This window comes from Anolis sagrei, chromosome 1 (genome assembly GCF_037176765.1).
Source record: "Anolis sagrei isolate rAnoSag1 chromosome 1, rAnoSag1.mat, whole genome shotgun sequence".
NCBI lineage: Eukaryota > Metazoa > Chordata > Lepidosauria > Squamata > Dactyloidae > Anolis > Anolis sagrei.
Window position 1 is genome coordinate 75,242,626 of NC_090021.1, and position 11,239 is coordinate 75,253,864.

Here is an 11,239-nt window from a genome sequence, read left to right on the forward strand (position 1 = left end):
AGCTGTTCAGCAGTGGAACTCTCTACCCAGGGGTATAGTGGAGGCTCCTTTGGAGGCTTTTAAACAAAGGCTGGATGGCCAACTGTTGAGGCTGTTTTAAATGCGATTTTCTTGCTTCTTGGTAGGGGGTTGGACAGGCCCACGAGGTCTCTTCCAACTCTATGATTCTATGATTTTATTGTGGAGGAATTGTGTTTGTTTCCTGCTCATCAGGACACCAAGGATGCATCTACACAGTAAAATTAATGTAGTTTGAAATCACTTTAGCAGCCATGTCTCATTGCTATGGAATCATGAGATACTGTCTCTTTGGCAGAGAAGGTTAAAAACATTGTAAACTATGACCTCCCCAATGATTCCATAGAATTAATGTGACACAAACTGCAGTGATTCTGCAGTGTGGATGCACCCTACTGCATGTAGCAAGTAATTCATAGTACATGACAGGAGATTCCATGTAAACATTAGGAAGAACCTCCTGATGGTGAGAGCTGTTTTCACATGGAATGTGGTGCCTCGGATGCTGGATGGCCATCTGTTAGTGCTTTGATTATATATTCCTACATGAAAGAGGTTGGACTGAATTTACTGTGTGGTCTCTTCCAACTCTGTGATTGATTTCTACACAATAGTGTAGTCCAACCTTTATCTTGGCCTAACTTTGTAACAGCAGAGGGAATGTGTTTCAGAGGTGATCAAGTCTTGAATGTGGTCAACTTAGCTGCTCCTTCATTCTGGCCTTATCTGGCTTCTCAGCCAACTGATCTCAGATTTTGTTCCAGCTCATCTGTCAACTGACTGATTTCTGAGATCAGGCAGCTCAGATGGTTATGCTGGTATTGGTAAATTTTAGCTGTCTTAAGACCAGTACAGCCAAAACAAAATCTTTATGCACTATCCTAACCCATTTCAGACAGCCTGTCTTTGAGTTACAAATGCACTGTTAGGCTTGATTTTCTTTGTGTTTTTGCAGGGTCGGTTCATTGTGTCCATGCTAGACTACTTGTATCATGCAATTACTTATGTTTATCTAGAAACTGTATTTCTGCCTTAACGATGTTCACCACGTAAACAACTTAAAACAATTCACAATGAAAGTTTCCAATTGGAAAATTGAAAACCTTGAGGATTCGCAGTATTGTACATCAAAATGCTTTGTGACATATGTCAAACACTCTTCTCTTGTCTGAAACTTATTGCTGAAAATGGCATAAGTGGTATAAAATGGTTGGTGGATAGGAGAGATTTCAATAGCCTAATTTTCCCTTCATCATTCAGTGATAATGCTAGAAATGAAATCTTGTAGCGATACTCCCTGAAGAATAAATTTGGTTTTCCAGGTAGAACAAAACCGAGTAAAACTTTTGAATGATAAAGCAGTCGCCAAATCCCAGCTCCAGAAGAAACTGGGCCAGCTTCTATATCTCACTAATTTAGAGAAGGTAAGAGGTGGCCACCCCTATATTTATGCTTTCTCTCCTGTAGAGTCATTTGCTATGCAATACACCTGATTTTCTGTTTAATCCTTCCACCTGTTATATGGATTTGAAAAAGAGAGTCTCTTGACTACCAAGTAATAACTCTTAAATTACATTATTGTCAAAGAATGAGTAAGAAGTATTATAAAAATATAATGAACCAAAGAACAATGTTTTAGAATTATTGCGGGATCAACTGCTTTGTGATCAAAGTGATTTTTATTCTGTCAAGAAAAAATGTTTTTACATTTTTCTATAGTCTCAGGATAAAACAACTGGAGGAGTTAATCCAGAGCCCTGTCCAATTTGTGCACGCCAGCTGGGACAACAGGTAAAAATTTAAATTATGATTTTTTTTCCTCTAGGGATTACTTAGTCTATGTGTTCATTTAGTGCCTCAGTTCATTTTTAATATGAATGAAATGTTGAAGGGGTTTTTGCCAGTAAGACTCTGGAAATTGCTGTTAAAAGTGTAAAAGCTATTGGTGAACAAGTAAGTTTGTGAAGAACCAAGACAGAATTCTTGAGCTATTCATAATTCCACAGTTTCCCATTATTGTCACAAGCAGAATACAAAGTAAATAATATTGTCATAAGTAGATAAATCTCTATTTGGAACAGATATGTTTACTCGATATTCTTGAGTATACAAAGTCCAGTCTGTGACCTCATTCTGAAATATGAACTTGCAATGAATCGTAGCCAACAACAAAGATAAATACATTATGAAGCAGTTAGAGAATTCTGTTACTTGCACCTCAGTCATTACAGAGGCACATAATACTTCTCAGGTTTTGCATATGAACCCCAGTCATTAAGTGTTTGACCACATGTTCACATTGGTCACTTAATTTAGAGTAGTAAATGATCTCATGTGTCCAACCTTCCAATATACCAACCTCATTTCTAAAAAGGCCTATCAAAGGATATGTCTGCCTGAAGGAACATTCCTTTTTCAAGAAATCAGTGTACTCATTTTATCATATCTACATATATCCCAGGCTGGCCTTGCATTTTTCTCCTGTTTCCTTGCTCACGGGTGGATGGTTATAACTAATGATTCATAGGTTGAAAATGGAAATGTATGCAAGGAGGAGGAAGCCAATCACAAGGAAAGTAATAAATATATATACCATGTGTGTGCATATTACTAATGATATATAGAAAAAGAGTTGTAGAGATGTGAAAAGATAAGAATTGGAAATACTAAAATACTGGTAGTATTTTCAAGATTCACTCAGCTATGACCTTTTTTTAAGAAGAGATTTTTTTTCTGTTGCTTTAAGCTTCATGTTGCTAGCTCAAATGAGAAAACTTTTCTATTTATACATTTTCATCTTATGTGTCTATAGAATCATGTATAGTTTTAAAACATGTATGTGTGCATGTTAACATAAACATCAAAGTCATATATGTTAATGCATTCACTTAGTCATTTTTTTCTCTTCTCTAGTGGGCAGTGTTGACATGTGGGCATTGCTTTTGCAATGAGTGCATTGCTATCATTATAGAACAGTACAGTGTTGGCACTCGCAGAAGTTCGATAAAGTGTGCCATCTGCAGGCAGACAACGTCACATAAAGAAATCTCCTATGTCTTCACTGCAGAAACTCCGAACCAAGAGGATGATATACCTGTCAAGGTAGACTTCTATACTAATCAGTGTTCTTTTACACTAATGAGAATTTCTAATGATCACATTAGGCTCTTGCACAATTTCTGTTTAGGTTATATTATATTATATTAACTGATTAATTGTCATTGGAAGAGGTCTGGAAAGACTGGTTTCAGTCTCCTATAGAAAGTGGAAAATTATTAATACTTAAGCACTAACCGCCATGTTGTGGGGCAATGATCATTATTCTAGTTCTAATAATACTTGTGCATGGAAGTTTGAGATGAGTATATGGACTGACTCAATGATTTCACCTGATTTAGGTTATCAAAGGTTCTTATAAAAAAGTTTATCTTCCTACATATCTGTATTTCACCATAGCACCAATAAACTGTTCAAATATTTGAAATATCATCAATGTTATTAATAAATTCATATTTTTTCCAATAGTAGAATAATAATCATAGTGAAATAGTTGTGCCACACAGTCTCTGAAATTCCCCAAGTCTCTTAGCTGTAGATAATACTGTGATGCTTCTGTGAGGTGGGGAATGATGTAACTAAGGTTAAGAATTTTGAAATTTCAATGTGTTGTGATAGTGCAGATGCTTAACTTTCCAATCCATGGCTTAATTGAATCCTGAAGTATGGTTGCTTCATACTTACAGGTGCAATCTCATAGTATTGTTAAAGAAATCCAGTATCAGAATTCTTGCTGTCTTTTCTAATTCATACTTAAACATAATGTCCTCCTTGATGTTCATTCGCATTCTTCATTGTATTGCCAGCAGCCACCACAACATGACTTGTGAATCAGTCTCATTAGGCAATCTTAGCAATAACGGATATACTTACCTAGGAAGTTACAACCAACATAAGAATTCACAGAAATTTGGAAAATATCAAATTCCTACACTATCTAATGAAATTTCAACAGATGGTGAAAAAAGTGAAGGACAGAATTTGTAGGACCTACTCATGTCAGAATTGCAGACATAATTCTACCCATATTTCTTATTCTGTCAGGTAGTAACCCCTCAATAAAATCAACCCTCGGTTTTTCATGTAGTTAAATAGGATTTGTTGAATGAAAATTAGTGTAATTTATAGTTCTTCAGGCAGCAAACATATCTGTGCATGTATTGGCATTTATGCATTATGTCAACTCCATATAATGTATTTTATATGCACCTATCACATATTCTTACATTTTTGTATGCTCATTGCAGATAGTTTAAAATTTTGATGATTAAAATTGATAAATTGGATATTTTGGAACTATTCAGTGAATATAATTATATCATTATGGTGCTTTGGTATTATTCTGCTTTGTGCCGCACTATAAATTAAAGTCAGTTTTAATTTTCTTCAAAGGGAAGTCACTCCACTAAAGTGGAAGCTGTGGTGAGGACTCTGAAGAGAATCCAGTTCAAAGATCCGGGAGCCAAATCTCTAGTTTTCTCAACGGTAAATCTTACACTGTTAAACTGAAAATATAATTATACTAGAAGTATTGTGTGACAGGATTATTACATTTTGGTATGGTTCATGGATATAATTTAAACTGAAATAAGGATACATTGAAAAGTGTTTTATCTCTGTTGCCAGCTATGTTGAATGCTGGGTAGTAATGTCATGAGTATAGTGTTGTTTGTATTATGGAAATGTTTTCCCCTTTTTGTTTTTTAGTGGCAAGATGTGCTTGACATCATTGCAAAAGCTCTGTATGATAACAACATGGAGTTTTCTCAGATCAATGGAATTAACAAATTTCAGGTAATGACATTGGGTGGTAAATCTAAGCCTGTCTGAGATAATTTTCTTCATTAGGGCACTCAGAAGGCGGTGACTTGTCCCCCTTCCATGGATCACAGAAATATGTTGGGTTTTTGTTTTGTTTTTTTGGGTGGGGGAGGATTTCAGTTGATTTGCATTGTTTTTAATTAGCCTTGTGTCTGCTTTGCAGAAGAAAATAGGGCATATGGTTTAACAGAAATAAAGACAAACCTCCTCTTTATTTGGGATAAAAATATTGTTCCCATTGATGGCATTCACTATGGCTAAATTGTCCAGGGTTACTACTTTACTTAAACTCTGAAATTTACTTCAAACCAATTTCTAATTTTGTTCTTTTGAGAACACGGATTATTCCATATACTGAATTAAATAGTTCTGAGGGAGTGCTTAATGATAGTTAAATGAAGAGGAATAATTTTGCCAGAGCTGCAGGGAAAGGGCTTATTAATAATGAATTAGTGAGTTTATAAGGATTTAGGATTCGTTGTCACTAATTTGTATTTTACAACACTTGAATGTCCTCTTGTATGCATAGGGAAGTGTTGATTTTGTATATGTGTTTTTCCTGTATTCATTTTTAGGAAAATCTCTCTGCCTTTAAATATGACCCCAAGATTAATATATTGCTGTTGCCCCTCCATACCGGCTCCAATGGATTAAACATAATTGAAGCAACTCAGGTCCTTCTGGTGGAGCCCATCTTGAATCCTGCACATGAACTACAAGCCATTGGCAGAGTGCATCGTATTGGGCAAACTAAGTAGGTAGCAAAATCCTCATGGGCTTTCACTCAGCTAACTAAGCCAGCATTTCATGCAGTGTGCAAGTTTTTGGATATCATTTAGCGTAAATAGTTTAAAGGACACTAAGTAGCTACTGTTAATTTTAGTCAAAATCTTTCAGAACTGATACTTATTAAAGTACTTTCTTTTTTATATAAGAAAAAGCCTTGGCTTTTGGAGAGTGTTGGAGGGCTGCGTATTTGTTTGCTTATTTGTTTGTTGTTTGTTTAAGTCGGCATGCTTTTTTGTAAGGTGGTATGTTTATTTGTAAGGCTTTGTGGTTTTTCTGATGTCTAATGTGCTGGTTCCTTTGCTTGAAGCTGTGTTTCTCAGGGGCGATAGAGAAATGTTTAAATATTTGAAAGGATGTCATAAGGAAGCCTGGGACTTGTAGCAATGGGTTCAAATGATCAAAAAGGAGATTCCACCTGAACATTAGGAAGGACTTTATAATTGTAAGAGCTGTTCAACAGTGGGACTCTCTGCTTCGGAGTGTGATGGAAGCTCCTTCTTTGGAGGCTTTTAAACAGAGTCTGGATGGCCATCTGTCATTTTGCTTGTGCTTTTCCTGCATGACATGGGATTGGTCTGGATGGCCCACATGGTCTCTTCCAATTCTGATTTTACAATGTTCCAGAGGGCTCATATTTTTTCATTAGCAATTTTCTTTCCACCGTAAAGAAAGATTTTCTTGATTAAACAAATATCTTGTAGAAAAATATGTTGCTCTCCACCAATACCCCTCCAAAAAAGAAATACAATCACCAAACTGCTTAGCTATTTTCCTGTTAACAGGCAGTGACTTTTCTGTAGCAAATGTTTTTCTAATGCTACATTATTTCTTTAATAATCTAAGAGACTATGTTTCAATAGTTTCTTCTGAAATACAGATGCAAGTTTTTAAAACATACACTTAATTTTGAAATCGTTCTGTTTAATTTTACAATATTTATTACATAAATGATAATGGAAATGTTGGCATACAGAATAGAAAGAATTATGGCTGTGACCATAAACTTCCTTAGTTAGGGGATTTGTCCTGTTAGTGGATTTATTTATCAGTCAGTGTGAATACAAATGCAGTGTACGTCTTATCAAATTGTGCTAAATATTTGTGGGGTTTTTTTTTTGTAAAATTCAGGCCCACCATTGTCCATAGATTCTTAATAAAAGCAACAATAGAAGAAAGAATGCAAACTATGATGAAAACTGTAGAAAGGAGGTAAGTAAAACCTAGTTTATCTTTTGGACGTGTGCAATGTTATTACTTTTGGAATTATTTGCAGGTGCAACAGTCTCATGTTTCAGTACACAAGCTGAAATTGTACTGTTAGAAATGACAAAATGTAAACAGCAACCAAATGAAGGGATGATTATTTATTTATTTATTTACTTACTTACTTTGCTTATATACCGCTGTTCTCAGCCCAGGGGTGACTCACAGCGGTGTACAACACAGGAAGAACAAAATTCAAGACACAGTATAAAATAATTCACAATCCAGCATTAAACAAAAAAACATCATCATTACTACGAAGCCATTCCGCATCGTCTCATCGTCCAAACCACAATCCAGTATCATTTTCCGTTGTTCCATTCCTATAGTCATTACCAATCATTGCACTTCTTGTTCGAATGCCTTCTTGAACAACCAAGTCTTTAATTTCCTGCGGAATATCATCAGGGAAGGAGCCAGTCTGATGTCCACGGGAAGAGTGTTCCGCAGCCGAGGAGCCACCACCGAGAAGGCCCTATCTCTCTTCCCTGCCAGCCGTGCCTGTGAAGCAGGCGGGATCGAGAGCAGGGCCTCCCCGGAAGATCTCAAAGTCCTGGTGGGCTCGTAGGTCGAGATGCGGTCGGATAGGTATCTTGGGCCGGAACCGTTTAGGGCTTTGAATTGCACCTTGAATTGAGCCCGGTAGCAAATCGGCAGCCAGTGGAGCTGGTACAACAAGGGGGTTGTATGCTCCCTGCGTCCCGCTCCTGTTAGTATCATGGCTGCCGCACATTGGACCAATTGAATCTTCCGGGCCGTCTTCAAAGGCAACCCCACGTAGAGAGCGTTGCAGTAGTCTAAACGGGATGTAACTAGAGCGTGGACTACCGTGGCCAAGTCAGACTTCCCAAGGTACGGGCGCAGCTGGTGCACAAGCCTAAGCTGTGCAAATGCTCCCCTGGTCACCGCCGAGACCTGAGGCTCCAGGATCACACCCAAGCTGCGAACCTGCGTCTTCAAGGATGATAGTCAAAAGAAAGAAGAGAAGTATTACCCAGCATTAGTCTTGCTACAGTCACATGTTATATGACATTTACAGTTGCAATGAATGTATTTGTTAAAGAAACAACTTGATTTTCTGTAAGGATAATAAAACAGATGAAGGAAGTGAAATTTCTACAACAGAAAAGTGGCTTCTAGTAAGGTCCCCATATTCTACTCTTCTAATTTGAGTGTAATTTTATATATTTGAACTTATCATCAGACTACTGAAACTGAAAGCCAAATTATACAATCCGTGGTTTTATTGCTAGCTGACAGCGAAGCAGTTAGCACAAAATGTCTACAGAGGTTGAGTATTGCTGAGCATTTCTTTATTATGAAGAACTAATGAGAAAAACAGTTGTCCTTATGAAGGCATTATATCGTTTTCCCTTTCTTTTAGTGAACTTTTAAGATAAATACAGTAACATTCTTTTTCATTTCTGATCAAGTTTTGTAGTTTATCTAGCATGCATCACATCTCACAAGTCACCAGGCACAAGTGTTGGGGAACTGCACGCCCTTGTGGCTGAGGAGCAGAGTATAAATACTCTAAATAAATAAAATTCCGTTCTTCAGTGATGAGGACTTGTAAAAAATACATTTTTGTATGACTTCCAATCTACTTAGGTATAAGTTGTTTCTCAATCTTTTTGATGCTTTGTTTCTTTTCTCCGCTCTTTTGTCTCCTTTAAAGCCATTCTAGTTCTTCCATGAAACAGTCAGAGGCCTCTGTGTTAACAGTAGCTGATCTGGCAGACCTTTTTTCAGAAGAAACAGAAGAACTTGAATGAAGGAACCCACTTTGGGCTCTCTTGATATCCGAAGAGGACCACAGCAAAACAAGATGAATTAGAAGTTCTTGTAGATGTCACCAAATACCCTTAGGGCTTTAAGACTGACAAATATTTTAGCTCTTCCATTAGGTTCTCTGGCTGTGGTTTATTTCAACACATTATTTCTGTTAATAAATAAAATAAATTGCACTTTACACAAAGATTACATGAACTATCACTTTGTTCTTCCAAAGAATATACGTACTCCAGCCCATCTTGAGTTGTACATAACAATGTTATCTGTGTATGGCTAATTGCGCCAGAACATCATGGTGGAATATTGAAAACAATGGAATGCGACCATGCCATATCCATATGTATGCCTGGAGTTCCTAATCTCATGGACATTTGAGCACCTCCTGTTCAGCATCAAGACATTCCACTCATCTTTGAGGAAGAGAAAGCTTTGCATGATGACAGGGAATATGGAATCATGAACTAATTACTTTCCCTCATTTTATACCTAGAATTAATTATTTAAAATTTTCCTGAATAAACAAATACATTTCTTCAGAAAGGGCTTCTAGTGGTGCTGCCATTTGGTCATGCAAGTAATCAGTTAACAGTTAAGTACTAATTTTTAAAAACCACTCTGGAATTTTAAATAATTTTCTAGGTATTTAGTCTGCAATTTTAGGAATTGATTTTTTTGCGTGTTTATATTTAAATGTTTGCTGTTAATGTCTGTTATCTTGATAATTTATGCCTTTTGTATGAACTTTTGTCTTAAAATGATAGCTGAAAACATTTGAGGGATTTTTAAATATTCTTAAAATTGTACTGCTTTGTTGACAGTTGCATTTATTCCTTATTAAACTGACAAAGCGTCTTCTTTTAAATGACTCATTTGAAATATGTGTTTTTAAAGGGTCATACTGAACTCCATTCTTAACCATATTAGACATATGCAACGACATACCAGAGTAAAGTAACCTTTTGTCTACAGTATGATATTGTTCAAAATAATCTCCCACCAGTGGCCATGCATTTGAATCAACTCATAAAACCTCTTTTGGGCACACCCTGGACCTGTGTCTAAAAATTTCTTTCATTTCCTCTAAATCAGTTATTCCCAATCCATTGCCCCGGTGGCGCAATGGCTTAAACCCTTGTCCAGGCAGGAGTGAAGACCGACAGGTTGGAGGTTTGAATCTGGGGAGAGCACGGATGAGCTCCCTCTGTCAGCTCCAGCTCTCCATGCGGGGACATGAGAGAAGCCTCCCACAAGGATGGTAAAACAAAACATCTGGGCCATCCCCTGGCAACCTCCTTGCAGACAGTAAATTCTCTCACACCAGAAACGACTTGCAGTTTCTCAAGTTGCTTCCGACACGAAAAAAAAGTGATTCCCAAACACTGGTCCTCCAAAGTTGCAGTGGTCAAAATTGCAGTGGCTGCTAGGAGATGAGGATCAAAACACTGGAGGACTAGAGTTTGGAAATCACTGATTTACATAATTGAAGCCTCGTCCATGAAGACTTCCCTTACATAGACAGACCATGGTTGAATATCCTGCTCTGTAAAACAAAACTCACAGGTTTACTGGAATCACAGATATTAGATTCAGCAGTTTAAACTCTCAGAAGCAAAATTTGGGATCTGCTTCTTAAACTGTGAGTCCCGACTCCAAATGTTGTCTCGAAAATTTTGGCAACAGTAAAAGTTTCTAAACATCACCTAGTGGCTGTTTTAGACATTTACATGAATATGTTGTGTATTGTTTATAGTGGATTATGCAGAATATGCTTCATCTGTACTTTCATAAAAAGTAAAATCAGGTTAGCAAGCCTTGCAAATGCTGGTTTGTTATCAGCAAATAAAATGTTTGATTTTTATACCTATTTTATATACCTATAATTCCAACTTGTCCAACGAGCAGCAGCCAGGATGTTAACTGGTGCTCCCTACAGAGAGAGCTCAACCCTCCTGTTCAAGGAGCTCCATTGGCTGCCGTTTATCTTCCGAGCCCAATTTAAGGTGCAGGTGCTTACCTACAAAGCCCTGAACAGTTTGGGACCAGCCTACCTGCGTGACCGCATCTCCGTCTACGAACCCATGTGTTCACTACGCTCATCTGGAGAGGCCCTGCTCGTGATCCCGCCGGCGTTGCAAGCATGTTTGGTGGGAACACGAGACAGGGCCTTTTCCGTGGTGGCCCCCGTCTCTGGAACACTCTCCCCAAAGATCTTAGACAGGCCCCTACACTGGCAGTCTTCAGAAAGATCTTGAAGACCTGGCTGTTCCGATGTGCTTTTCCCGATTAGGAAATCTCCAATACCAAGTCCCAGACACACTTTTTTAGAATTAAGACTGCCGCACACTGCACTTGCCCATAATCCTTACATATCACCTGTCACATCAGCACTTTTTAATCCTGTACCCTTTACTCTGGCCCGGCCCAGTTTTATCTTGTTTGATGTATTGTTTATTGCTGTGGTTATGTTGTGTATTGAGGCCTTGGCCTTTGTAAGCCT

The 11,239-nt window shown here is 37.6% G+C and overlaps 1 protein-coding gene across 4 annotated transcripts in view; it reads left to right on the forward strand.

Moving 5' to 3' along the window:
* Positions 1-9,608, forward strand: part of SHPRH (SNF2 histone linker PHD RING helicase) — a 47,627-nt gene extending 38,019 nt beyond the window's left edge. For all 4 annotated transcript variants that reach the window (XM_060753510.2, XM_060753509.2, XM_060753511.2 and 1 more), the window contains 8 exons: positions 1,341-1,442; positions 1,738-1,809; positions 2,932-3,120; positions 4,468-4,560; positions 4,783-4,869; positions 5,472-5,650; positions 6,814-6,894; positions 8,627-9,608. In XM_060753510.2, coding sequence (XP_060609493.2) covers positions 1,341-1,442; positions 1,738-1,809; positions 2,932-3,120; positions 4,468-4,560; positions 4,783-4,869; positions 5,472-5,650; positions 6,814-6,894; positions 8,627-8,723 — 900 coding nt within the window. In that variant the 3' untranslated portion in view covers positions 8,724-9,608. The remainder of the gene's footprint in view (positions 1-1,340; positions 1,443-1,737; positions 1,810-2,931; positions 3,121-4,467; positions 4,561-4,782; positions 4,870-5,471; positions 5,651-6,813; positions 6,895-8,626) is intronic.
* Positions 9,609-11,239: the final 1,631 nt, after the last annotated feature.